Genomic DNA, 26,577 nt, shown 5'->3' with positions numbered 1-26,577 from the left:
AATCCTGCGCCAATTCGCGGCTGGACTGCGCCTGTCGCTGATTGTTCGTGGCCGGCCACGTAGTATATAGCACAGCCACGTAGTACATAAAAGCCCACGTAGTATATAGCACAGCCACGTAGTATATAGCACAGCCCACGGAGTATATAGCACAGCCCACAGAGTATATAGCACAGCCACGTAGTATATAACACAGCCCACAGAGTATATAGCACAGCCCATGGAGTGTATAACAGCCCACATAGCATATAACACAGCTCACGGAGTATATAACAGCCCACGCACGCAGCATATAACACAGCCCACGTAGTGTATAACACAGCCCACGTAGTGTATAGCACAACCCACGTAGTATATAGCACAGCCAACGTAGTATATAACAGCCCATGTAGTGTATAACACAGCCACGTAGTATATAGCACAGCCCACGTAGTATATTGCACAGCCCACGTAGTATATAGCAATGTGGGCATCATATCACTGTTAAAAAAAAAAAAAAAAGCATTAAAATAAAAAATAGTTATATACTCACCTTCCGTTGGCTCTCGGATCCAGGCGAAGCGTTTACCGATGCTCCTCGCGACGCTCCGGTCCCAAGAGTGCATTGCAGTCTCGCGAGATGATGACGTAGTGGTCTTGCGAGACCGCTACGTCATCATCTCGCGAGATCGCAATGCATGGAGTGGTCACCGGAACGGCGCGAGGAGCGGGAAAGTCCTGTTCTGGATCCGAGGGGCCGACGGAAGGTGAGTATATAACTATTTTTTATTTTTTTTAATTATTTTTAACATTAGATCTTTTTACTATTGATGCTGCATAGGCAGCATCAATAGTAAAAAGTTGGTCACACAGGGTTAATAGCAGCGTTAACGGAGTGCGTTACACCGCGGCATAACGCGGTCCGTTAATGCTGCCATTAACCCTGTGTGAGCGGTGACTGGAGGGGATTATGGAGCGGGCGCCGGGCACTGACTGCGGGTAGTAAGGAGCGGCCATTTTGCCGCCGGTCGTTGCCCGTCGCTGATTGGTCGTCGCGGTTTTGCCGTGACCAATCAGCGACTTGGGATTTCCATTACAGACAGACAGAAAGACAGACAGAAAGACGGAAGTGACCCTTGGACAATTATAAAGTAGATGTAAAGACAAATGCTGACACTGCTATTTTTTAGAAGAGCCCAATGTTCATTTTTGTTTTTTTGTAAAGTAGTTAAAAAGTATATACTGTACATTTCTCTTCATGTTTTTGAATTAGAAAACAGTGTGCAATGTTTCCAATACATGGAAATAAAAACTAGTATCAAGATTTTGTGACTAACTCATGTTCTTGAACACACTGCTATTACTTTGAACACTACTGTACATAAAAAAAAAAAATCTGAATGAAGCTGGTGGTCTTTGTTCGTCTTATATTACCTTTTTTGCAGCAATACTGTGCTGTACATACACCGGCCTCATATCTTAGACTAGACTGCAGCAGTCCTTGTATATACGGCACCAAACCGCTGCAAAAAGAGTATACAAACATAAAAGGAACACTGGGTAATGTTTTTTGGTTTTTTTTAAAGAAGCAGTCCCATCAAAGTTTTTCTCATCTGAATATATTGCATTCATTATATTATACAGCACTGTGTACTTACAACTGCTCATTTTGCCTTTCTATGCAGATAATTCTTCTCTTGTCTCTGCTCTATGTAGAAACAGAAAGTATCTTGTCCCTAGAAAAATCATTCCCCTCTTCAACTCCTGACCCAGCTGTTCCTTCCTCTCCCTGCCAGGGACTTTTCCAGTGACTTATGACTCATACAGGAAAAGTTGACTTCCTGTTCCTATAGAGTTTAGAAAGATTCAGCCAGTCAGTTATCAATCACGTGATGCCATAGACCTAAAGGAAAAAGAAGAATTATCTGAGCAGAAAGGCAAAATGAGCAATTGTAAGTACACAGTGATATATAATATGATGGCTGCAATTTATTAAGAGGATAAAAATTTTGATCAAAGTTTTTTTTTTTTTTAACTCGCCATACGGTTCCAGAAATATGGGCCTTTTTATTTTCTGCAATTTATAGATAGTGCAGCTTTTTTGTCACATATCCTACAAATTAAACTTTCTAAACATGTCACGTGCCTGTCTGGAAATAAATTAGTGTTTCACAGAATTTTTTTTTTCAGTACCTAACCCAGACTCTTCTTCAAATATGCAATCATGTGGACCTAATGGACTCAATAAAACGGTAATTGTGTCGTTGAATGTTAAGCACCTTACTAAAATCTAATTATGCATTTAGCATACTGTAGTTTCACAGTTTAAATGTACTACAAAAATCAAAGACCTCGATCTCTCACTAGATGCTCATTTTAATACCTGGATTTTCAAAGAAAGTACACCAACCTTTTCAGGTCTAAAAGTTCTAATTAATTGTATAAACAGTTTGTATTGGGAAATCTGGTGACGGGTTCACTTTAACGTACGGTATGTCATTTTTTTATATTCATGTGCAAGCTCCACTTCACTATGAGACATGACTGTATAATGACCTCTAACTGCCGAGCTTCCTTTTGCTCCCTTTTAGGGCTCTTTCACACATCCATGTCTCAGGTACGTGTGGTGACAGTTATCACATGTACCGGAGACACTGACACACATAGACACATTGAAATCTACGTTGCTGTGCACATGTGTGTTTCCACAGACCGTGTGTCCCTGTAACCCACACGTAGACATGTCTGTTTTTGTACCAGCAGCACGGGCTGCAAAGCGCCCCCACACGTGCAGAAGGATGACACACTGGAATGTCATCCGTGTGACACGTCCCCGCGTCTGGGAAGCAGCGGTACAGTAAGCGCTGTTCCCAGGCGCCAGGTGCTGAAGACGGCTCTCATCATTCTCCTCTGCTCTGTTAGTGATCAGTGCAATCAGGGAGGAATGATGAGATTTACATTCAAGTGATAACAGTGAGAGCAGGCGGTGGATGATGAGACTATTACTCCCATCAGCCTACACCTGTGCTGCTAATAACAGTGACAGCAGGAGCGGATGTTGGGAGTATTCATCACCCGTCGCCTGTGCTATAAATAAATGTAAAAATGGCATGGGTTCCCCTGTATTTTCTATAAGTAGCCAGGCAAAACTCACACCTGGGGGCTGTAACCCTCAGCTGTCAGCATTAGAAAGGTTGGTTATCAAGTATAGAGGTCTCCCCGCGCTGTTTTTTTAAATTATTTAATTAAATAATTAAAAAAATGGCATGGGGGTTCCCTCATTTTTGACAACCATCCTTGCTAAAGCTGACAGCCTGGGGGCTGCTATTCTCAGGCTGGTAAGGGGCCATGGATATTGGCCCCACAACCTAAAAATAGCCTGCAGCTGCCCAGGAAAGGTGCATCTAATGAGCCAATTCTGGTGCTTTGCCCAGATCTTCCCACTTGCTCTGTAGCGGTGGCAAGTGGGGTTCATATTTGTGGGGTTGATGTCACCTTTGTATTGTCAGGTGACATCAAGACCACGGCTTAGTAATGGAGAGGCGTCTATGAGACACTTATCTATTACTAATCCTATAGTTGCATGGTAAATAAAGAAACAGCCAGAATAAAGTCTTTTGTTAGAAATGAAATAAAACACACTTTTCCATTTTTATTTAAAAATAACAAACACAGTTATACTCACCTAACGCTTTATTCCACTGAATCCCTCGTCTCCTGTAATAAAACAAAAATAAAAAAAAACAACAATATCCCTCACTTCTTTCGTTATGTCTCACGTCCCAATCCATGTCTTGGGGATAAACAGTTTTCAACCTGGACAGTGACAAGATGCGACCATCCAGGCTGAGAACCACTGAGGAATGAGCTGCTGCACGTGCAGCGTCATTGACCAGCAGCGACATAATCATGGTTACCGCCGGTCAGTGAGGCTGAGTTCCCAGCCGGGCAGAACTGCGGTGACCTCAGCACCGTGGGAAAAAGTTAGTGGTGAGGTCACTGCGGTCCAGCACAGTGGAATTAGGCATTAGGTGAGTATACACACGTGGTCAAAATTGTTGTTACCCCTTTTAATGACAGAAAACCCACAATGGTCACAGAAATAACTTGAATCTGACAAAAGTAATAATAAAAAAAACGATCTATGAAAATGAACAAATGAAAGTCAGACATTGATTTTTAGCCATGCTTCCACAGAATAAAAAAAAAATAAAACTCATGAAATAGGCCTGGACAGAAATGATGGTACCCCTGAAAATAATGTGACAAAAGGGACATGTGAAATCAAGGTGTGTCCACTAACTAGCATCACAGGTGTCTACAATCTTGGAATCAGTGAATGGGCCTGTATATAGGGCTACAGATACTCACTGTGCTGTTTGGTGACATGGTGTGTATCACACTCAATATGGACCAACAAGGAGAAAGAGAACTGGACTGTTGATCAGTGGTCAAGGTGTTTTCACATGAAAGTATATTTTACATTAATTTGGAAATCAAGGTCCCAGAGTCTGGAGGAAGAGTGGAGAGGCCACAATCCAAGCTGCTGGAGGTCTAGTGTGAAGTTTCCACAATCAGTGATGGTTTGGGGAGCCATGTCATCTGCTGGTGTAGGTCCACTGTGTTTTATCAAGACCAAAGTCAGCGCAGCCGTCTACCAGGGAATTTTAGAGCACTTCATGCTTCCCTCTGCCGAAAAGCTTTTTGGAGATGGAAATTTAATTCGCCAGCAGGACTTGGCACCTGTCCACACTGCCAAAAGTACCAATACCTGGTTTACAAACAACAGCATCACTGTGCTTGATTGGCCAGTAAACTCGCCTGATCTTAACCTCATAGAGAATCTATGGGGTATTGTCAAGAGGAAGATGAGGGACACCAGACCCAACAATGCAGATGAGCTGAAGGCCGCTATCAAAGCAACCTGGGCTTCCATAACACCTCAGCAGTGCCACAGGCAGATCACCTCCACGCCACGATGCATTGATGCAGTATTTGATTCAAAAGGAGCCCCAACCAAATATTGAGTGCATTTACTGAACATACATTTCAGTAGTCCAACATTTCAGATTTTAAAATCATTTTTCAAGCTGGTGTTAATTAGTGTTCTAATTTATTGAGATAATGACTTTTGGGTTTTCATTGGCTGTAAGCCATAATCCTCAACATTAACAGAACTAAACACTTGAAATAGATCACTCTGTCTGTAATAACTCTATATAATATATGAGTTTCACTTTTTGTATTGAAGAACTGAAATAATGTAACTTTTTGATGATATTCTAATTTTTGTGAAGCACTCATAGAACCAATAAAAAAGACCATGGATAGGTGATTGGTTTGAGAAAATATTTTTTCAGTTAAATAGGTGGATAGTAGAATCAGGGTTATAATTTCCAGTAGAAATCTCGCTGATCACATAGGAATGTTGGTAAAAGGCTTATAATGTTGTATTCCCTCCCAGACAGGTGACCGGTCTGATGGGATGTCTTTTCCTGGTATTGCTGTGCACGTGGTTTCACCTTTACCTTCATCTTCCACGAGAGGCCCTCTGAATTTCGCTCCTCCTCCAGCAATATATCTTAGTCCTGTTTTATGTTCCTCAAGCAACAAAACAGTCTCTGGAACCACAAACTTGACATGTTCTCCCCTACTACCTAAACCTGAAAGACTGTCGCCAACAACCACCTGTGGTGAGTACATGGTCATCATCCTTACAGTCTTTCTCCAATTCTGTATTATTATCATATTATTGTCCTTTCTATAATTGTATAGTATTCCATAGTATACTGAATCTCCACCTTCATCACCACGTTGTTTTTGGTCCAAAATTCTGTTCTGATAAATATCTAACTATATCGTGATAGCAGTCAGAGTTTCCATTTTTCTTATACAGAGCTCTAAATCCCTTGCAGTGAGCTGAGTATTTTCTGCTTATTATTTAAAGGGATTCTCCAGCGAAGATCCTCAGCGTAGGTGATAACTTATTGGATGGTGGGGTGCGACCTTCACCGATCAGTAGAATTGTGAACTTTTATCTCAGTCAGAAAGTAGTGGCAATGTGCATGCCCGACCGCTGCTCCATCCATTCCCTACAGGGCTGCTGAACTCGGCGCCCAGCTGTTTCTGAGAGAGTGAATAGAGCGGAGGTCAAGCACGCCCACAGCTGCTCCATTCTAACAGGGATAAAAAGTGCCTTGTCCTGCTGATCAGTGCAGGTCCCAGGTCCTGTGATTTATAAGAGCGTTATTACCGCCAGCCAATATCGGTCATGCACACAATGTTCTCCATCCCTGAGAATGCATAATGAAGTCGACTGTACGTTCTGGCTTCATCACCACATTGCCCATGTTGGACTCAAACAGCTGTAGAGGAACTCCACATTTACAGGCCAAAAACGTACGTTTGGTCTTCTAGCCCCCATATGCCACCAATGAATCACAGAAACCACTAATTTTAACTACCGTATTTTTCAGATTATAATATGCACTTTTTTTCCCCAAAAAATTAAGAAGGAAAATACGGGTGCGTCTTATAATGTGAAGGTATCTTACTGGGGGGCTACTGTGAAGTGGGGTCCCAGGAGGCTAGGCCGCTGCTTCAGGAAGCAGACATCGGCCTCAGGAGTAGGGCGCTTCTGTGGGCGATGGGTTGAGATGAGTGGGTGTCCCGGTGGTGCAAAGTTGTTGGCCCTGGGCTCTCATGATAGTGGTTAGAGATCTCGTCTCCTGAGATCTCAGTGTCTGCGCATGTGCTGCCTCCAGCGGCCATTTTCCTGAAACCCACCGCAGGGTATTCAATAGGAAGGAGGACTCCGCTCAGCGAAATACTTCCGGGACATAGTGCGCCGGCGCATGCGCACTAATGGTTTTCGGCTTTGCCCGCAGTTGGGCAAAGCATACTGCGTGTGCGTAAGGCAAGATTGCTTTGCGCACGCGTTAACTAGGGAGGAAAGCGAATCAACGTCAAGTCAATTTCGCGACCAGCGTGCGGCCAGCGGGAAAAAAAGGGGTTAATAAAAGACCCGAAAACACCGCCTATATGACCCAAAAAAGGACCCGCCAAATTCAGGTGACAGGTTCCCTTTAAATACATTTTTTTTTCCTATTTTACTCCCCCAAAATAAATATATTTCCTAAAAGAATTACTGTTCACTTGTCATATCTATCTAATCCATGTGATAGGTGATAGACATCCGCATCTATGGTTAAAGGTTGTTGCACCTATATTAAAGGTTGTATTTCACCTTCCTTTAACAATTCGGCATTTTAGGAGATGACCGCAAAGATTTGCTGACTATACCTTGTGCACAGACTGCTAACTCTTGGAACAGACCTGAGACTAAGAAGGCAAGTATGTATAATATTTATTTAGGTGTCGTTTATAAAATATTAGCCTACCAATGTATATGTTATTTCCGTGTGTCTCAGGTGGAAAGCCGACGTATAACCCATATCTCAGCTGAGCAGAAACGTCGTTGTAACATTAAACTGGGCTTTGACACCCTGCAGAACCTGGTGACGAATCTACATGTACAGCACAACAACAAGGTATCACACGAGTCTATCAATGCACATAAATGTCATCACTACTTACCCGCATCTAGTGATTGTCAGCTTCTAGAAAAGAACCTGCAGACAATCAAAGATTATATTTAGTAGTGATGAGCTAGCGGGTTGGGATAAGGTGTTATCTGAGCATGCTCCTATGCTAGCTGAGTGTTTTTGGCACGTTCGCATAGTATGTTCGAGACCCCGCAGATGCTTATCTCGCAGCTGTTAGACAGCTGCAACACATGCAGGGATTACCTAACAGCCACGAGACATTATTCGAGCACGCCAAAGACACTTGATTAGCACCCGAGCATGCTGAGATAACACCTTATCCGAGCAAGTTCGCTCATCACTAATATCTACCCAATAAGTAAAATTATTCATACATAAGTAAATAAGACGTTAGTGCAGCAGCTGAAGTTCGGTTATTACTTTTTACTGTTTTTACTTTTAGAAAATATTTTAAAAATAATAGTTTTTGCAAGACTGTCAACTGTAGATATAGCTGTATTTCTCACTAAATCAAAAACAATATTTCCAAACAAAGTAATACAAAGTGACAGCCAGTATGATACCACTTTCTGTTGTCATGTTTGCAAAAATGCCAATAGTGACAACAAACAGTTAAATGTCATTTTCTGGGAAAGTTGAAAAAAGGAATTACCAAATGTTCCTGTTAATTACTATGGAGAAACAGATTGTAAAAACGTCAGAAAAAAAAATTCCATACCAGGAGCAAAATTACTAAAAACACCTCAAAGTAAAAAGCTGCCTGTAGTGCATTACATTATGGACTATAAAGTATGAAGTAATATCCGGGATCATAAAAACTGCTAAAAACACACTGCAACAAAAACACCATTATGGCTTCCTGTGGCTCTAATGTGTTTGCTTCAGGGGACACTTCATGTCCAGGCATTGTAAGAACAGCCCAGTCAATAAGTGCTGTGCAATGCTTCTTCTCGCCTGTGGAGGTGCTGTAGGGAAATGGAACACTTTCTGCCAGCTTCCATCACACTTAGGGCTCGCTCACACAAGCATATAACATATCAGACCAATGTTATACTATGGGGTAGTGCAGATCTGTGATTTTTTTTCTTATGCCGATTCGCCATGATCAGGCGCACCCATTCAAGTCTATGGGTGCATGTGAAACAGCAAACAGTCCGACATCCGCAGACTCAGACCGTGGGAAGATGGAAAAATTAAGTTTTCCATCTCATCCGTACCTGTGATATGATTGTCTCATCCGAGAGAAACGGATCACAGTAAAATGACAGAGCAATCTCTGATTAGAGTTTGGGCCGAGTGACATTACCATCACCGGTCCGATTCTCATCTCTCTTGTGAGCGAGCCTTACCAGCTGATTGCCGGAGGTCTCACTATGGAAATCCCTGTCAATATTTTATGGTTGGGAAATTCTTTAAAGGAAATCCGTCTCCCCAGAAATCCATTTTAAATGGGCTATATAGTGTTGTAGGTGACATATAACGATAACTAGCACTGTACCACTTACTGGTACTTAGCCTGAGAAAATAAGTTTGAATTCATATGCAGATGAGGAGGCTTCGGTGCACCCTTGGTGTGGCCAAGAGATTGGTGCACCATTACGTCTCCTCTTTTGAATGTTTGCACCATCCTCCTCTTCTGATTGACCGTCTCCAGAGCGAGCAGTGTGTGAGTATTGCCAGCGTGTGTGCGGCCGTACTCGCAGTGTCTCCTGCATTGTCCTTTGTCTCCTCCTTTTCTAACTCTGCTCGCTGCACTAATATACCTGGAAATGTAGCGAGTGGCGTCAGAGGGAAGGAGACAGAGAGGAGAATGCGTCCAACCGCTGCATGCGCAAGTGACCGCTCACTTGCTGGCAGCATTCAGACAATGCTTGCCCTCGAGACTGTCAATCAGAGAAGGAAGAAAGCCCCAATATGTAAATGAGGAGATATAACCGTGCACCAATCTCTTGGCCACACCAAGGGTGCACCGAAGCCTACTCATTTGCATATGAAATAAGTGCCACATTCGTCTCATAATTTATATCCTGATCGACTCTTTTCAGCTGTCTCATAAGTCGCTAATATTGAGTGACTATAAGGGAACAGTTGATATACCTTCTACAGGCTGGGGCTTGGTAGCAGCACTTAAACAGGGCTGTCGGGTTGAGTTTTAGACATAATAAACGTGACAATTTCTGAAAAAGAAAAAATATAGTTATAAAGCTATTTTACCCTTGTTACCAGACTGAAATGCTTTTAATTGTTTAACTTTTGGTGGTAATGGACCTTTATGAACTTGCATTAGGGCTCGTTGAGACAAAAAAATTGTCTTTTTTAATCCAGAATAATATACGTCTGATAACTCATATGTGACTCATTTTTTGACCACCCATTGACTTATAAAGGGGGAGTCAGATCCATATAACAGATCACAGTAATGCATGCTGCGATTTTATTTTTTTTACACGCAGACCATCGGTACAAGTGTAAAAACGGTGATACGAACTACCACATTGACTTTTATTGGTCAGTGTGCTGTTGTACGCTATCAGTTCTGTATACGGACAAAACATGGTGCGATTATACGCTGGCATAACTCTCACATTGCATTTATTACTATTTAAATCCATAATTAAGAGTCAGTGCAAAGACAAGAAGAAATAAGGATCTATTGGTTAGATTGGATCTAGTTGCAAACAGTGATTCCACATATTGCCAAAACTGCGATGTGTGAATAAGGTCTTATATGCCGTAGTTAGAATACGCCAAGTAGTAACACAGCACTGATCTTCTTAGTTCAGCAAGGCCACCATCTTGCAGAAGACGGCTGATTATATCTATAAGCTGCAGCAGGAGAGGACTCAGCTACAGGAAGAATCCCAGTGTCTGCGCCGCCAGGTACAAGAGCTCAGTGACACCATCAAGTAAGCAAGAAAGATCCATTTATTAGGCATGGAAATATTAACATACACCAGAACTAAGCTGAGGGCGGAAAAAAAGAAATATGGCGACTCCTAGCGACATAACTCCAAGATGTGTCTGTAACCTCATGTTATTACCAGCCCAGCGCATTAGATTGTACTCATTCCATCCATTAGCCAAGATCTTACAGATGGGGAATTGGTGGGATATCTGAATATAATGAGAACATTCTATTTGTTATATTTTTGCTATTACGGTATGTACTGTATAAGAAGATTTACTTCAAACATAGTTATTTGGGTGAAGGTTGAGATATTATATCGGAACCTCCCATTAACAAAAGGTCCAGAGGAAAATGCGGAGCCTGGGTGGATCCAGCAGGCTGTAAAGTCAATAAATGTTTTTTTGTTTGTTTTTTAGACTTTTGAATAACATTTGATTTTTCAATCATAAAATTAGAGGTATAAATTTCATACAACACATCTCTACGCTGGACCGGTGCAGTCATCAAGTGAAGCTCGGCATATTCCTCTGAACTGTTTTATTAATAAACTAGAGATCTCCTCATTTGTATATTTGTCTTTTTGAAATATATTTTAGAAAAATGTTGTGTTAGTTACTGTATCGTTGCAAATGTAAAATTAAAACAACTGTTTGTTGTTAACCAGATTTTCCCACGAACTGAGGGGTCGGGTTTATGCTCCTGTATGTGAAAAGGCCAATTTGGGATACAAATGTCATTAATGTGAATAAGTAAGAATTTTCATGTGGAAGTACGATCATACACTTTTATAACCATGATGAACAGAGCTAGGCTGTTTTTGTGGTGTTTATTGGTCCAGTATAGTGTGACTTCACGAAGCATGGCGGCATCACAGTGGGTACTGGTAAAGGACGGGCACAGGAGCTCAGGATTTAATTAAACATTACTACTAGTTGGCCATCACCAAATAGCAGAAGACGTGTTATCACAATCTTATGTTTTGAATTGTATCGAAAGGAAATTTATTAACTATATTGTACGTATATTAATATGCAGTTGATGCAGTTGTGGATCAGTCCTATGATCGGCATTATAAACAGTGGCATCACAGATGATTGATCTGGGTGCAGACCATTTCTGAAGTTTGCAAATCTGACTGCTTTTATGCTCTAACAGTGGCCACTCATTAGATTGTTGCTTTTGCAGGGACATCTTTGGTGAACACAAGATTACTTGAAGCTTGAAGTTACGTTTAGTGTCATCAATAAGCTTTTGGTGCTGAAAAATAAGACGATGTGTTTCTTTCCCTATTATAGTGTCTGTCAGCAGCAACTTCCAGCCTCTGGGGTGCCAATAACACAGCAACGCTTCCAGCACATGCGTCAGATGTTCCAGAACTATGTCCAGAGTAGGACCTTACAGAACTGGAAGTTTTGGCTAGTATCCTTATTAATTGATCCCTGATATTACTTTATATCATGAAACTATTTATCCTACAATCAGTTTTATACTGGTGGTGGTGGTAATCCTATAGGTAAGACCACCACCACTTCTATACCAGGAAAGATCTTTGAACAAATTACTAAACAGCATGTATGTAAGTACCTGGATGATAATACAGTAATTAGCCAGAGTCAGTATGGGTTTGTAGCAAACAAGTCATGCCAGACTAATCTAATTTCCTTCTATGATGGAATCACTGACTGGGTGGATCAGGGAAATGCGGTAGATATAGTAGATCTCGACTTCAGCAAAGCATTTGATAAAGTATCTCAAAATATTCTTATTGAAAAAAATGACTAGGTATGGGATTGACAAGGCTACGGTTAGGTGGGTTCATAACTGGCTCAAAGATTGTACTCAGAATGGTAACAAATGGTTGCACATCCAATTGAAAGAGTGTTTCAAGTGGAGTACCACAAGGCTCTGTCGATACAAAGCTAGGAGGGATAGCTAACACTAGAGAAGACGGGAAGGATTCAGAAGGATCTAGATAATATTGATCAATGGGCAGTGAATAATAGAATGGTATATAACATGCAGAATTTCAACATTCTACATCTAGGCAAGAAAAATAAAAATTGCATCTAGAGAATGGAGGAATAGATCTAAGCAACAGCACATGTGAAAAAGATTTGGGTGTACTAAAAGATCAGAGACATCACATAAGTGAACAGTGTGATGCAGCAGCAAAAAAGGCAAACACAGTTCTAGGATGAATTAGGAGAAGCATAGAGTCTAGATCACGTGAAGTAAATATTCCCCTCTACACCTCCTTGGTCAGGCCTCCTCTTGGATACTGTGTCCAATTCTGGGCACCACATTTTAAAAAAGACACTGAAAAACTGGAGCAAATTCTGAGAAGAGCTACAAGGATGGTGAGCAGAGTGCAGAGTATGTCCTACGAGGAACAGTTAAAGGATTTAGTAATGTTTAGCTTGCAAAAAGAGAAGGCTAAGAGGAGACTTAATAGCTGTCTACAAATATCTGAAGGGATGTCACAGTGTAGAGGGATCATCCTTATACTCATTTGCACATGGGAACACGAAAAGCAATGGAATTAAACTGAAAGGGAGAAGATACAGATTAGATATTAGAAAAAAAACTTTTTGACAGTGAGGGTGATCAATGAGTGGAACGTGCTGCCACGAGAGGTGGTGAGTTCTCCTTCAACGGAAGTCTTCAAACAGAGGCTGGACAGACATCTGTCTGAGATGGTTTAGTGAATCCTTCGCTGCATTGAGCAGGGGGTTGGACACGATGACCCTGGAGGTCCCTTCCAACTTTAACATACTAGGATTCTATGAAAACCTTATGTATTTGTAGACATTTTACATGGTCAAACCTATATACCTATCCAAATATGACTATCAATATAAATCATCATAACAAATGAATGATTGTATGATAAATAAATCCAACATCCCCATTGACACTTCCCTCTCAGCTGCCACTAAACTTCTATCTCTCTCTTCCTCCTTCGGCCTCACTCAATGGTCTTCTGCAGCCACTCACAAAGATGGTCACACACTGGACCTCATCTTCACCCACCTCTGCTCCCTATCTAACCTCTCTAACTCACCTCTTCCTCTCTCTGACCACAACCTTCTCACATTCTCATCTCTCTCCACTCCATGTCTAGAGTCCCCACCCCACAAACTTTCACACCCTCGCAGAAATCTTAAACATCTTGACCTACATTCATTCTCTGAATCCCTCCTCCCTCTCACAGACATAAGTTCCATACACAATGCAGATGACGCTGCCGCTCTATATAACACCACAATAGCTGTAGCTTTGGAATCTGCTGCCCCACTTACACATACCAAAGCTCGCAAAATCAACAGACAGCCCTGGCACACCAGCCTGACCAAAGAACTGAGGCGAGCTTCCAGGGCTGCTGAGCGCAGATGGAAAAGATCCCACTCCAACGACCACTTAATCGCATTCAAACAGTCCCTCACTACTTTCAAGACCGCACTCGCCACAGCTAAACAAACCTACTTCTCATCTCTCATATCCTCCCTGTCTCACAACCCTAAACAGTTATTCAACACCTTCAATTCTCTCCTCCGTCCCCCAGCACCTCCTCCCTCCCCACTTATCTCTGCTGAAGACTTTGCCTCATTCTTCAAGCAGAAGATTGATAACATCAGAGACAGTTTTGGTCAACAAGCCCCAGAGCTCTTCCTCCCAACTTCCCTACCCTCCACCTCCAAAACCAACTACTCCACCATTACAGAAGATCAACTCGCCACTCTACTCTCAAGATCGCATCTCACCACCTGTGCACTTGACCCGCTCCCATCCCACCTCATCCCAAACCTCACCACAATCTTCATCCCAACCCTAACCCATCTCTTCAACCTATCACTAACAACTGGTGTTTTCCCCTCAAGCTTTAAACATGCCTCCATCACACCTATCCTCAAAAAGCCCTCTCTTGACCCATCCTCTGTATCTAGCTATCGCCCTATATCACTTCTCCCCTATGCCTCAAAACTACTGGAACAACACGTCTACCTTGAACTGTCCTCCCATCTCTCTTCTTTCTCCCTCTTTGACCGCTTACAATCTGGCTTCCGGTCACACCATTCCACTGAAACTGCCCTAACTAAGGTCACCAATGACCTCTTAACCGCCAAGAGCAAGCGACACTACTCTACTACTCTGTTCTCCTCCTCCTCGACCTGTCGGCTGCCTTTGACACAGTGGACCATTCCCTATTATTACAGACCCTCTCATCCCTTGGCATCACAGACTTGGCCCTATCCTGGATCTCATCATACCTAACAGACCGGACATTCAGCGTCTCCCACTCACACACCACCTCCTCACCTCGCCCCCTATCTGTCGGAGTCCCACAAGGTTCAGTCCTTGGGCCCCTGCTCTTCTCCATTTACACCTTTGGCCTGGGACAGCTCATAGAATCTCATGGCTTTCAGTATCACCTCTATGCTGATGACACACAGATCTACATCTCTGGACCAGATATCACCTCCCTACTAACCAGAATCCCTCAATGTCTGTCCACTATTTCATCCTTCTTCTCCGCTAGATTTCTCAAACTTAACATGGACAAAACAGAATTCATCATCTTTCCCCCATCTCACGCGACCCCCCCAACGAACCTATCCATTACAGTAAATGGCTGCCCACTCTCCCCAGTCCCACAAGCTCGCTGCCTCGGGGTTATCCTTGACGCTGATCTCTCCTTCAAACCACATATCCAAGCCCTTTCCACTTCCTGCCGACTTCAACTCAAAAATATTGCACGAATCCGTTCATTCCTCAACCAAGAATCTGCAAAAACCCTAGTCCATGCCCTCATCATCTCTCGCCTTGACTACTGCAACCTCCTGCTCTGTGGCCTCCCCTCAAACACTCTCGCACCCCTCCAATCTATTCTAAACTCTGCTGCCCGACTAATCCACCTGTCCCCCCGCTATTCTCCGGCCTCTCCCCTCTGTCAATCCCTTCACTGGCTCCCCATTGCCCAGAGACTCCAGTACAAAACCCTAACCATGACGTACAAAGCCATCCACAACCTGTCTCCTCCATACATCTGTGACCTCATCTCCCGGTACTTTCCTGCACGCAACCTCCGATCCTCACAAGATCTCCTTCTCTACTCCCCTCTTATCTCCTCTTCCCACAATCGTATACAAGATTTCTCTCGCGTATCACCCCTACTCTGGAACCCTCTACCACAACACATCAGACTCTCGCCCACCATCGAAACCTTCAAAAAGAATCTGAAGACCCACCTCTTCCGACAAGCCTACAACCTGCAGTAACCACCGATGGACCAAACCGCTGCATGACCAGCTCTACCCTCACCTACTGTATTCTCACCCATCCCTTGTAGATTGTGAGCCTTCGCGGGCAGGGTCCTCTCTCCTACTGTACCAGTTATGACTTGTATTGTTCAAGATTATTGTGCTTGTTTTTATTATGTATACCCCTCCTCACTTGTAAAGCGCCATGGAATATATGGCGCTATAACAATAAATAATAATAATAATAATAGGTGATTTATTAATATATAGCTCCAATTATAAATGGAAAGCATATGCTGCAGCACTTACAATAGATTTTGTTTTTGCTTTGAAGTGAATATATGTGACAAGTATAGATGTTTTAGGCTTTTATGTAATGTAAAGAGAAAAAATCCTGTTGCTTACCTTAACTGGTCTCAGTTCAGCATCCTCATCCGTCCCCTCTTTGAGTCTTTCAACCGCATGGTTTCTACTGCAAGTATGGCAGATTTAAGGGAGACATCACTGGAGTGGCTGGACCAACACTGCTCTCTGCCGGCACTGCGACCTAGTAAGTGTGGAAAGTGCTGTTATATGACTTCTGCTCCTGAAGTGTTCCCATCGTATTATATAATTATTGTAAGAGACCATGCACACCTGAGAGCCACAAACGTGTCACATGGGAACAATAATTGGTTGTATCTTATCTCCATGATTTACACCAAGGGGCTCCCATCTTCCCCTAGCTTGGGAGCCACTTTCAAATATGGCAGGTGGTGTAAAATAGCCAATTGTGGTTTTACGCCTACCGTACACATTAGATTAAAGTCAATTGAACCTACTTATTTTAGTGGAGCCAACTGACCAAGAGGTGTGTGTATGGGGTCTTTCTAAACCTCCGTTGATAGAACATGTAGGGGAAGAGAAAGATGGGGAAGTTGAATTCATAGGATCGGGGATTAGATGTCAAACACCCCGCATATCTCTGGCAGCGACTTTCTCCTCTCCGAAATGAAAACAAATGAGTTCTTGATCTAGCCCAGGGAAGCACAACATTTTTTGGTCCAGGGGCCACATTGCCATACTGAACCAATCCCAAAGGTCACAAAAAATGTTAAATTGGTACTTGCATGAATACATCAACAGAACTACCATTGGTACATTAATAAATAATCAGAACCAAGTTTTGAGCATTTGAAGAAAATTTGGAAAGTTTCTTCTTAAAAAAAATAAATAAATGTGAACACAACCTAACTTAAACTGACTTTTTGGAGCAGTAACTCAACAAATCATCATTATAATCTCAAAGTTACGGTTTGCTACATGTAGACAAGATCTGTACCACCATCAGCACATGAGGGTGGGGACAGAACCACAGTCACTACATGAATGCAACATCATAACCACATTCAGTACATGAATGCTGTATCAGAATCACTGTCAGCACATGAATGCAGCTTCACAAGAACTGTCAGCACATGAACGCAGCTTCAGAACAACCGTCAGTATATGAATGCAGCACCAGAACCATCTTCAGTAAATGCATTCAGTGACAGATTTACCATCAGTAAATAAATGCATTCAGTGACAGATTTACCATCAGTAAATGAATGCAGCGCCAGAGCCACTCTTAGTACATGTATACAGCACGAAGCTTAGTACATCTATCAATTCTAATGTCAGGTCAGCCACATATATAATTGTATAGCATGAACCTAAAATTCCCAATATGTCCTTAACAATGTTAAGAAGATACTGGAAGTTGTTATCAGTGATTTTGAGACGCTGACCATTCAGGAACCAGAGTACTGATGAGACATAGTCAGTATCACAAATTAACATTTAGGCTGTGTTCACACGTTGCAGATTATTCGCGGTTTTTTCGCGTTTTTTCCCTATAAAAACGCTATAAAACCGCAAATAATCTGCATACATTATGCATCCTATAATTTTTAATGAATTCCGCATGTTTTGTGCACATGATGCGTTTTTTTCCACAAAAAAACGCATACTGCACAAAATCCGGACATGCTCTATCTTTTTGCGTTTTTTTTGCGGATTTCCCACTCCAAAATGCATTGGGAAGTGTCCGGAAAAAACCGCGGCAAAAACGCGTCAAAACCGCGGCAAAATCGCGGCAAAAACGCATGCCGTTTTCTTGCGGATTTCTTGCAGAAAATGTCCGGAATTCTCAGGAATTTTCTGCAAGAAATCCTGAACGTGTGCACATAGCCTTACATCCAGGTATCTTATAGATAACATCTTCTGTGATTGGAGTCATTACCATCTATTTAGGCTGTGTGCACACATTCAGGATTTTTTGCATTTTCTCCGCGGTTTTTCGCTATAAAAACGCTATGAAACCACAAAAAAAGCGCATACATTAAGCATCGTATTATTAGAATGCAATCTGCATTTTTTGTGCACATGTTGGGTTTTTTTCCCCGGCGGAATCGCATTCCGGAAAAAAACGCAGCATGTTCATTCTTTGTGCGGAATCGTGGGGATTCAGCATACATAGGAATGCATTGATCTGCTTACTTCCCGCATGGTGCTAAGCCCACCATGTGGGAAGTAAGCGGATCATGTGCGGATGGTACCCAGGAGACGTAGAGGAGAGGAGACTCTCCTCCAGGCCCTGGGAACCATATACATGTAAAAAAAAGAATTAAAATAAAAAATCGTGATATTCTCACCTTCCGGCGGCCCCAGCAGCCTTCCCGCTCCTCGCGATGCTTCCGTTCCCAAGGATGCTTTGCAAATGACCTGTGATGACGTAGCGGTCTCGCGTGATGCTACGTCATCTGGGGTCTTTGCCGCGAGGCATCACTGGAAATGAGAGCATCGCGAGGGGCAGGAAGGCTCCCGGGGCCACCAGAAAGTGAGAATATGACGATTTATTAGTTTTTTTTTTACTATTTTTAACATTAGATCTTTTTACTATTGATGCTGCATAGGTAGCATCAATAGTAAAAAGTTGGTCACACTTGTCAAACACTATGTTTGAAAAGTGTGACCAACCTGTCAATCAGTTTTCCAAGCGATCCTACAGATCGCTTGGGAAAAGGTAGCATTCTGGAAGCTAATTACGCTTGTAAAACGCTAGTGTTTAGCGGGTAAACACATGCCAATTCCGCATGGGTTTTACCCACGGCACAGTAGTGAAATTGCCGCGGAAATTTCCGCTGCAATTCCGGACGTGTGCACATAGCCTTAGTTTCCATGTAGTACAGACTCCATGATGAGATTTCACGCCCAGAGCTTATCTCTCCAGACTTCCCTCTTCTCCGTATTCAGCAGCACTTCCCAACACAGTGTTCTTAAACATAAAAATATCAGTATACTGCCATACAAATAAAAATATCTCCCATGCTGCACCCCTGAATAAATAATTGCCCTCACTGTGCATCCTGCACAAAATCTCCACCCCTCACTACCTTTCTTAGTAATATCGCCTTACACTGCCCCTCTCCGTAATGTCCCCCCACAAGCTCCTGTCTATAATGTACACTCCACACTGTCCTTCTCCATAATACCCCCACACATTACCTCTCTCTAAAATATCCTCCCAAACTGCCCCCTTCAGTAATATCCCCCTCACTGCCTCTTTACATAATATTCCCCCACATTGCCTCTGCAAAAAGTACCCCTTCCCCTCACTATACGGTGCCCCCTTTCATATTCCCCACCATTGCCCCATAATGTGCTCTAACAGTTACACTTCCCCTCCCCCCAGGTATATTTTCAGCTCCTCCATACAGCACTTACCGTTGCCCGGCATCTCCATAGGACTGTGGTGACAGCAGCAATGTGATGAGGTCAACAGCTTGCTGACCTCCTCATGCCACTGCACATCAGGGCTGGGGCTGACGAGCGCTTCTTTGCCCCAGTCCTAGCACTCAAGTGTTCAAATGTATTCGAATCTGAAAGACACAAATATATTTGAACATAGGAAGAATGGAGCAGACGTCTCTGGGTTCTCGCAACAAAACCTGGCTGGCCGCATGAGGCTTGCGGGCGGGCCAAAGGTTGAGCAGGCCTGGTCTAGCCGAATGTTCATAAATGGGGAGGCAGAAGAGATGGCTGTTGGTGAAGTTAGTTTGTTTGATCCACAGCTCTCTGTGATGTATGGATAGATGAAAATGAGGATTGAAGCTCTTGGAAGAGTATACGTGGAGCACTTACAAAATATTTTCTGTCTATGAAGATGATTTATACCCTAAATAACCTATACCACAAAATCCCATATAGATATTAATGGGACCAAGAAGAGATCCCACAGCTTCTTCCGGGGGCGTCAATACTGGGTATGGATTCATATATGTTGCCCATCTTCTTAAACATTGAGTGGGTATAGTGTCAGCATCTCTTTGACATAGGATTATCGTGTCAACCACTAGCAGGCATTTGCAGATGGTTGCTGTATGTATGTATATATACCTATACTCATTTTGTTTTGTGGCGTCCCTTTGTACGGTATTTTTTGGATTTATCAATTGTTCTGTTTTATATTTATCTATAATAAAAATGATTTTATACTCTTATTGTGGGATCTCTTCTTGGTCCCATTAATATCTATATGGGATTTTGTGGTATAGTGTTTATGAAGTGCCCCATGTTACTTTTGGACATTTAGTGATTACCCTAAATAACCTGTATTTTTCTCTTATTTCTCTTAATCTAGCGGTACTAAGTTCATTATGTCAGCTCAGTACTTCAACTTCCATTCTCACCGACCCATCCCTGATGCCAGAGCAGGCAATGCAAGCAGTGACACAAGGAGAGAGCGGAGATGGCTTCTTCTAAATCAGCATGGCATCTTCACCAGAGTCTGTCTCCTATAACGTTTACTAATGACATACACATTCAGCAATATCCAGCATATGAAGATTGGTCATGGCGGAATTTTATATGGTAATGAAGTGTTCTTCTCCAGCCCTTGGGATCTTTTTTCTTCACGGGTTAAAAAAGAAGAAATTCATAGCTCTGTATTCTTTAGCTTTCTATGGTGCCGGTTACTTGTTTCACTGCTCGTGGCCAGTCTTATGGAAAAACTCATTAGTGCAAATTTCCAGTGCTGCATAATTGAAGTTGTACAGAGTGCACATAAAGCCCATTGGTGTGAGACTCAGGATTGCTGGGTTTATGTGCCGTGTGCCTAATACTCTTTAGGATAAACCTGTGATCATGGATCGCACGGCCGACATTGTAATAATTTGGATCAACAGCACATAGGATATGCACATTTTTACAAGTAAAATTTTCTTTTCCTCTAAAATCTTTCCTTTACTCTCCTAAGATGAATTTTATTAGCCATGTTTAAATCCCATATTGGACTGGAATTGAACGGTTCAGAAGTACACATCTATCAAGGATGATTTCATAACTGGCAGAAAAGACCATTTTAAGATAGGAAGCTATTTGTATGCGGGACTTTTGAGGATTCACGACCACTGAATGGTGGTCCTCTGATGAATATGATAACCTGACTCCAGTCTGAGATTTCAGGCTGTCAAACTTTTACTGTCTATGTACGTGGATGATCATAGTGGCTGCTTTTATTAGTGTACTTTGTACTTTATCTTTATTGGTTCTGTCCCGGAAACGTCGACAATTGCAAAGATCCCAATGTCCGTGTGAGCTCTGTGAGCCAATGTTCAGTGTTTATGCTCTATACAGTATACACCAAGTGTTAATATTGTCCCGATTTTTCATATTTTCTCTATGAAAGTGAACTTGTGATTTTGCAATTATATTCTCTTGCTTAAAGTTTATCATTTGTTTGTTGTGTTTTTTTTTATTATGTTAGCTAATCTTAACGTAGTAATCAAATTCTAGATGGGCTGCTTCTTTTAAATGTTACTGGGTCACTGTGGAAGTATGACATAACAGAGACACCGCTACTACAATAGCAGCAAATAGGCACATAGACATTATAGATGGCAGCTGTCTACATCTCCACCTCTGATCATCTACAACATAATCTTGGAAACGGGATGTGCTGCTAATAATAGGCAAATTGTACAGGGACTCAACAATCAGATTTAGGCTGAGGTCACACTATCAGTATTTGGTCAGTATTTCACATCAGTATTTGTAAGCCAAAACCAGAAATGGAACAGTCAAAGCAAACGTATAACGTCACCATGTCTGCATTTTTTACCCACTCTTGGCTTTGACTTACAATTACTGATGGGAAATACTGACCAAATACTGATGGTGTGACCGCAGCCTAAAGCCAGGGTCACACTTGCGTGTGCAATGCTAGAAACTCGCACGAGTCTCTCGCATCAATACCCGGCACTGCCGCCGGCACTCGGGACCGGAGCATTCAGCTGCATGTATTTCTTTCTATTCAGCCGTATGCTCCGGTCCCGAGTGTCGGCGGCAGTGCCGGGTATTGATGCGCGAGTTTCTCGCATTGCACACGCAAGTGTGACCCCGGCCTGAGAATGTAAAACCAGCATCCATCAATTTGTTATATGGGTGCTCCTTGTGGCAGAAATTTGCCCTCATACAACTCAAATCACACTTAGGCCACGTTAACACATTCAGTATTTGGTCAGTATTTTACATCAGTATTTGTAAGCCAAAACTAGCAGTGAAACAATCAGATCTGACCAAATACTGAATGTGTGAACGTGGCCTCAGGCTAGGTTCACACAAATATTTAAAACATTGTCCGAGTTTCATCTAGAAAACTTGGATGATTGTATTTTCATGTGCCATCCATATGGCATCAGTTTTTACACACCAGCAGTTATTAAAAATGTACCAGACTAAACACAATTTCCAATGTTAAAGAATTGCAATATATCCGTATCTGATTTTCTTTGCACACTCATAGAGTTGAGTGGGCGAGTCTCATCTGACGCACGGAATAAACAATTGCATGGTATGATATTTTTCAAGCACAGATTTGGTCTGTTAAAAAAAAAAACACGCTCATCTGCACTGCCCCATTGAATAATATTAGTTTGAATGCTGTCTGTATACTGGCCATTTTTTCCCGAAAAGCAATGATCCTACCCTTTAAAAAAGCACTCCCCTAAAAATTGCTATCCTATTTGTGATGATGAAAATTAAAATCCATGATAAAAGATGAGAGAAAAGAACTTGCGCTCTGCAGGCTGTCTTCAAATTTCACTCTATGCAGCTGACACCCCCTTTTGGAATTGGGTAACTAAGGAAACTTCCAATGGCTAACAGATGTGAAGCCCTGCTTCAAGAATGTGGAGCAGATTTATGACCAAGATAAGAGTTTGAAAAACATAAAGATCTAGATATCTTTGTCTGCTTACTAGAAATTAAGAAGGGAGGTTTGCATCAAAATCATATATTTGGAAACGTGATGAAGTGGTGGATACAAAGCAAGGTTTCACGTCGCTGAGCGATGACCAGACTCCTTTCAATTGAATACTGGTCAAATAGACAAGGCTACACGTGTTATGTTTGATCTCTATATAAAGATAAAATCATGATAAAAAATATGACGTCAATATTGAGCACCTGCGACTCTCCAGACCAAAGATATCATCAATGTCGGGAAATCTCATAATTTTCTGAAACTGAAGCAACATTCCATGTCCAACCCTGGTAGGAGTCATCAAGGGGAGGTGTGTTGGTGTAAATTAGGAGCTAATAAAAGGCAAATGACAACTTTTGGGCGTTGTCAGTACTTGGCGGAGCAGTTCACTGTGGGTGCTGTCCATTTTCCTGAAGTGCCTCCCTCCATAAATCTGAAGTCATTGCTGTGATGACAGGTTTACCAACTTTCTTTTGTTTATTCTCTTATGTAACTGTATATGCTGTACTGTTTTGTCCCCTTTATAAAATCTCTTGCATATTTTTGTATAAACACTGCCTATCATTCTGGAGTAAATATAAAATGTTATAGTTCTGTTCCTTTTGTTCTGTAAACCGCACCCGAAGCAATACGCCAGAACCAGGCCTACTGTGACCCTGTTTAAAAAAACAATTGGTGGTGGCAGCGTGTAGTACTTGGGTTATTGTGGAGTTATCAGTGACTGTATTGGGGTATAGAAAAGCAATTGTTCACCGCACACCCTTAAGATTCGTGATGAAGAAATTTATAACCGACCATAGAGCAGGATCAACAGTTCATGGGAGCAAAACAAGTAATCTTACATAAAGCGACTATAATAACTCAGAAGTCCACACAAGGAGTGCTTGGTGTGGTGGTTGTCAGAAATGCTGGTGCCCTGACGGTCAGAATTTGGATGGCAGCGATCTCACGCATTGCTGGTGTGCACACGGGAGCGCTGCCAACCGAACTCTGACCTTCAGGGCACCAGCATTTCTGGCAACCACCACACGAAGCACTCCTTGTGTGGACTTCCTAAAGACAATTCTGATTCTTTACTATGCTACCTATCCACTTGATAGAGTGACTCAATGAGTAAGACCCGGGACCTGTCGAAACGTCTGAGTTATTAGTCGCTTTATGTAAGATTACTTGTTTTACTCCCTTGAACTGTTGATCCTGCTCTATGGACTGTAATACATTTCTTTTCTTGATTTTCTATTATCAGGGGCTTTCCAGCCCATTACACCAGCACCTTGCATACCGGACAGAGTGCACGCTAATATTGTACCTTTCGTACAAAAAATGTCTGCAATTGAGGAAGTTTTTTCTTATCAAATATAACGATGCCCCTTTTTATATGGAAATATATGGCCCCACATAGCGCTCCATACAGTATAATGGCCCCACATAGTGCTGCATACAGTTTAATGGGCCCCACATAGTGCTACATAAGGAATAATGGACTTACATAGTGCTCCATGCAGTATACTGGGCCCCACATAGTGCTCCATACAGTATAATGGCCCCACATAGTGCTCCATAGAGTACAATGGGCACCATATAGTGCCCCATCCAGTATAATTGCCTCACATAGTGCTCCATATAGTATAATGGGCCTCACATATTGCTACATACAATATAATGGCCTCACCTAGTACTCCATACATTACAATGAGCACCACATAGTGCTCCATACATTACAATGGGCACCACATAGTGCTACATACAGTGTAATGGAATTCATATAGTGCTCTATACATTATAGTGGCCCCACACAGTCATCAATACAGTATAATGAGCACCACATAGTGCTCCATACAGTATAATGGCCTCACAGTCTTCCATACAGTATAAAGGACCCCATATAGTGCTACATACAGTATAATGGCCCCACATAGTGTGCCATGCAGTATAATGGCCTCACATAGTTCTCTATATAGTATAATATTCCCCACATTAAAAAAAAAATAAACTCACCTATGTCCGTTCCCCCACTGGTCTGGTCTCTTCATGGTGTCTTCAGATCCCCTGCACATCTTGGCACAGCAGTTGCGTTGTAATTACGTCATCGCATCCGCTGTGCTGAGATGTCAGAAGAAGCAGAGGGGTGATGATGCTCTCTCCTTCATCATTGCTTTTCAAGGATGCTGATATAGTTGAAAATGTGAGGTCGGGCGGGGGACGAATATTCTGGGGGGACGTGCCAGGTGCCGTGGGCCAAATATACTCGCCCTGCGGGCCAGAATTTGACATGAGTGCACAAAAGGGTAAAAATTCTGTAAGGAGGAAGACCGGGATGCGGGTACCTGTGCCGGGTCCGGAACTGTTGAGGCTGCCTCCCTTTCTGCCTGGGGGAAAGAATGAGGAGCCGGACCAACCTCATGACCCGGGTAGGAGGGGCAAGAACAAAGCAAAAGTGCAGCCGGTTGTTTGGCGCGAACTAGCAGCAGCGCGCAGCAGGGTGAGCAGCGTGCTCCGTCCCCTGAGTACCGGCACTGCGACAGGCTGCGTTAGTTGGTTCCTGCTGTCTCCAGCGGGGCTGCTGAGGAGAGAGGTACCGTGTGCTCAGTGGCCGAGAGTACCGTTTACGAGCAGAGGAGAGAAGGCCAAGCACCGGACAGAGTCGTGTGACCTTCCCAGCCAGTGACTTCGCGTCCGTTCCTGTTTGACATTGGAAGTGTCGCGGCCACGGCCGCATGTGTTTATGGACTAGGGGTTCAGCGGAAGGTACCAGAGACTGACCGCTGCTGCCAGAAGACGGACCATCGTTTAAAGGACCCCATCTGAGGACATCTTCCCGGACGCTCCCGGTGCTACAACCCTTGCGGCAGCAGTGACTCAGTCCGTGGTACTGGGTGTCCAATAAAATTACAGGGGAAAGTAAAGTTTTATAGGAGATTTGTTCGTGAAGTCATCTGTGGTACTCCGCAATAAAGGTGTTAGCCAACGCTGCTTCAGAGTCCACTGGGGCCGATGGTGATGTAGCAGAGTTGGTATAGCGCTCCACAGTAGAGCTAGACCCCAGGGCAACTCTATGAATAGATGATGAGATGATGGTGGTAGTGGTAGGCTGGGCAGGTGTAGAAATAATGCAAAGACACAGCAAGGTGCAGTTTCCACTTTTACTCACAGTTCTCCAGTCCACAAACTCCAGCCTGATGCTGAGTTCTCCGGGTCAGTGGTCCAGCAAACTCCTAGGTAAATTGGGATACACCTTTCTAGGACACCTTTCATATGCCTTTCTCTGGCCGCCTCACTACGCCGACTTCCACTTCTCCTGCCCAGCGCCTTACCCACAGTGTCCCAAGCCAGCAGCCACGAACCTGGTCCGGCGACGTCTTCTCAGTCCCCTGGATCCTATACGGCTGCCTTTTTGGCGAAGTATGGGTGGATGTGGCTCTTGCAAAGCTACAGCCTCCAATTTCTTAGCTGAACTTGAAGATTTCCACTAAGTTGGGGCCGGTCCCCTGACTACGACCTGGTCCCTCCACCAGACTACTGTCAGCGTGGATGCGGGCCCCACGGGTGGTGTTGTGTATCCGCTTTTTGGGCTCCCCTGGT

The 26,577-nt window shown here is 43.0% G+C and overlaps 1 protein-coding gene across 2 annotated transcripts in view; it reads left to right on the top strand.

The window, feature by feature from the left end:
- MLXIPL (MLX interacting protein like) overlaps positions 1-21,463 on the top strand; it is a 142,438-nt gene extending 120,975 nt beyond the window's left edge. Inside the window, exons 10-17 of one of the 2 annotated variants that reach the window (XR_013223730.1) lie at positions 2,170-2,231; positions 5,444-5,672; positions 7,252-7,328; positions 7,410-7,529; positions 10,323-10,424; positions 11,748-11,871; positions 16,131-16,260; positions 20,374-21,463. Coding sequence is in view for 1 of the 2 variants with exons in the window: in XM_077294520.1 (XP_077150635.1) it covers positions 2,170-2,231; positions 5,444-5,672; positions 7,252-7,328; positions 7,410-7,529; positions 10,323-10,450; positions 11,748-11,871; positions 16,131-16,260; positions 20,374-20,495 (992 nt within the window). In the remaining variant the exon portion in view is untranslated. Of the gene's footprint in view, positions 1-2,169; positions 2,232-5,443; positions 5,673-7,251; positions 7,329-7,409; positions 7,530-10,322; positions 10,451-11,747; positions 11,872-16,130; positions 16,261-20,373 lie in introns of both variants that reach the window. The other variant, XM_077294520.1, reaches the window with a different exon arrangement.
- The last annotated feature ends 5,114 nt before the right edge of the window (positions 21,464-26,577 follow it).

Source organism: Ranitomeya variabilis, chromosome 3 (assembly GCF_051348905.1).
Source record: "Ranitomeya variabilis isolate aRanVar5 chromosome 3, aRanVar5.hap1, whole genome shotgun sequence".
Classification (NCBI taxonomy): Eukaryota; Metazoa; Chordata; class Amphibia; order Anura; family Dendrobatidae; genus Ranitomeya; species Ranitomeya variabilis.
This window is presented reverse-complemented; position numbering and strand designations above follow the sequence as displayed.